Genomic DNA, 575 nt, shown 5'->3' on the forward strand with positions numbered 1-575 from the left:
AAGTATACTGTTTCTTTTCGGAAGTATCTGAAGCATCCGAAGGTGGTGAATTGGAAGCAGAAGCTTGTGCATCAGCGGTAGGATAAATTACCACCAATTCAACTTTTTAGAGCGATCGTTTTGCACAGGTTTGTTTCGCGTCGCCAGCAGTTCTGAGGGGCTGTGCATCATTTGACGTCCAACATCTCTTCTCGCTCCATGGGCGTGGACGCGGAGGCGCTGGCTCAGCTGGCGGCCACGGGTCTGGCGGGGATCTTCGCAGGCGCGTCCATGTACATCAGTGTGGCGCAGCACCCGGCGCTCATGGAGACGGACGCGCTGGTATTCCAAGCGCCGTTCTTCCGACGAATGTACTTCTACGCGGCGCGAATGCAGGGACCTGTGGCGGTGGGTAGCGGACTCAGTGCGCTGCTTGTAGCGTGGTTACAAAAGCAGCGCGGGCCACACGCAGGAATGCCGCGCCTTTGGCTCATGAGCGGTTGCCTCATCGGAGGAATCGTGCCCTTCACAGTGCTCAAGATGTTGGCACTCAACGACAAACTCGTGGACTCCAAGCGTTGCGTGCACCGCGGACA

General features: G+C 57.2%; 1 protein-coding gene across 1 annotated transcript; it reads left to right on the top strand.

Moving 5' to 3' along the window:
• Positions 1-198: 198 nt before the first annotated feature.
• PPTG_19497 (hypothetical protein) lies at positions 199-475 on the top strand (the record flags this gene model as incomplete). The annotated part of the gene is made up of 2 exons (XM_008918003.1): positions 199-387; positions 419-475. 2 exons carry the CDS (start codon positions 199-201, stop codon positions 473-475), a joined length of 246 nt encoding a protein of 81 aa, XP_008916251.1.
• Between the last annotated feature and the right edge of the window lie 100 nt (positions 476-575).

This window comes from Phytophthora parasitica (assembly GCF_000247585.1).
Source record: "Phytophthora parasitica INRA-310 unplaced genomic scaffold supercont2.130, whole genome shotgun sequence".
NCBI classification, from domain to species: Eukaryota; Oomycota; class Peronosporomycetes; order Peronosporales; family Peronosporaceae; genus Phytophthora; species Phytophthora nicotianae.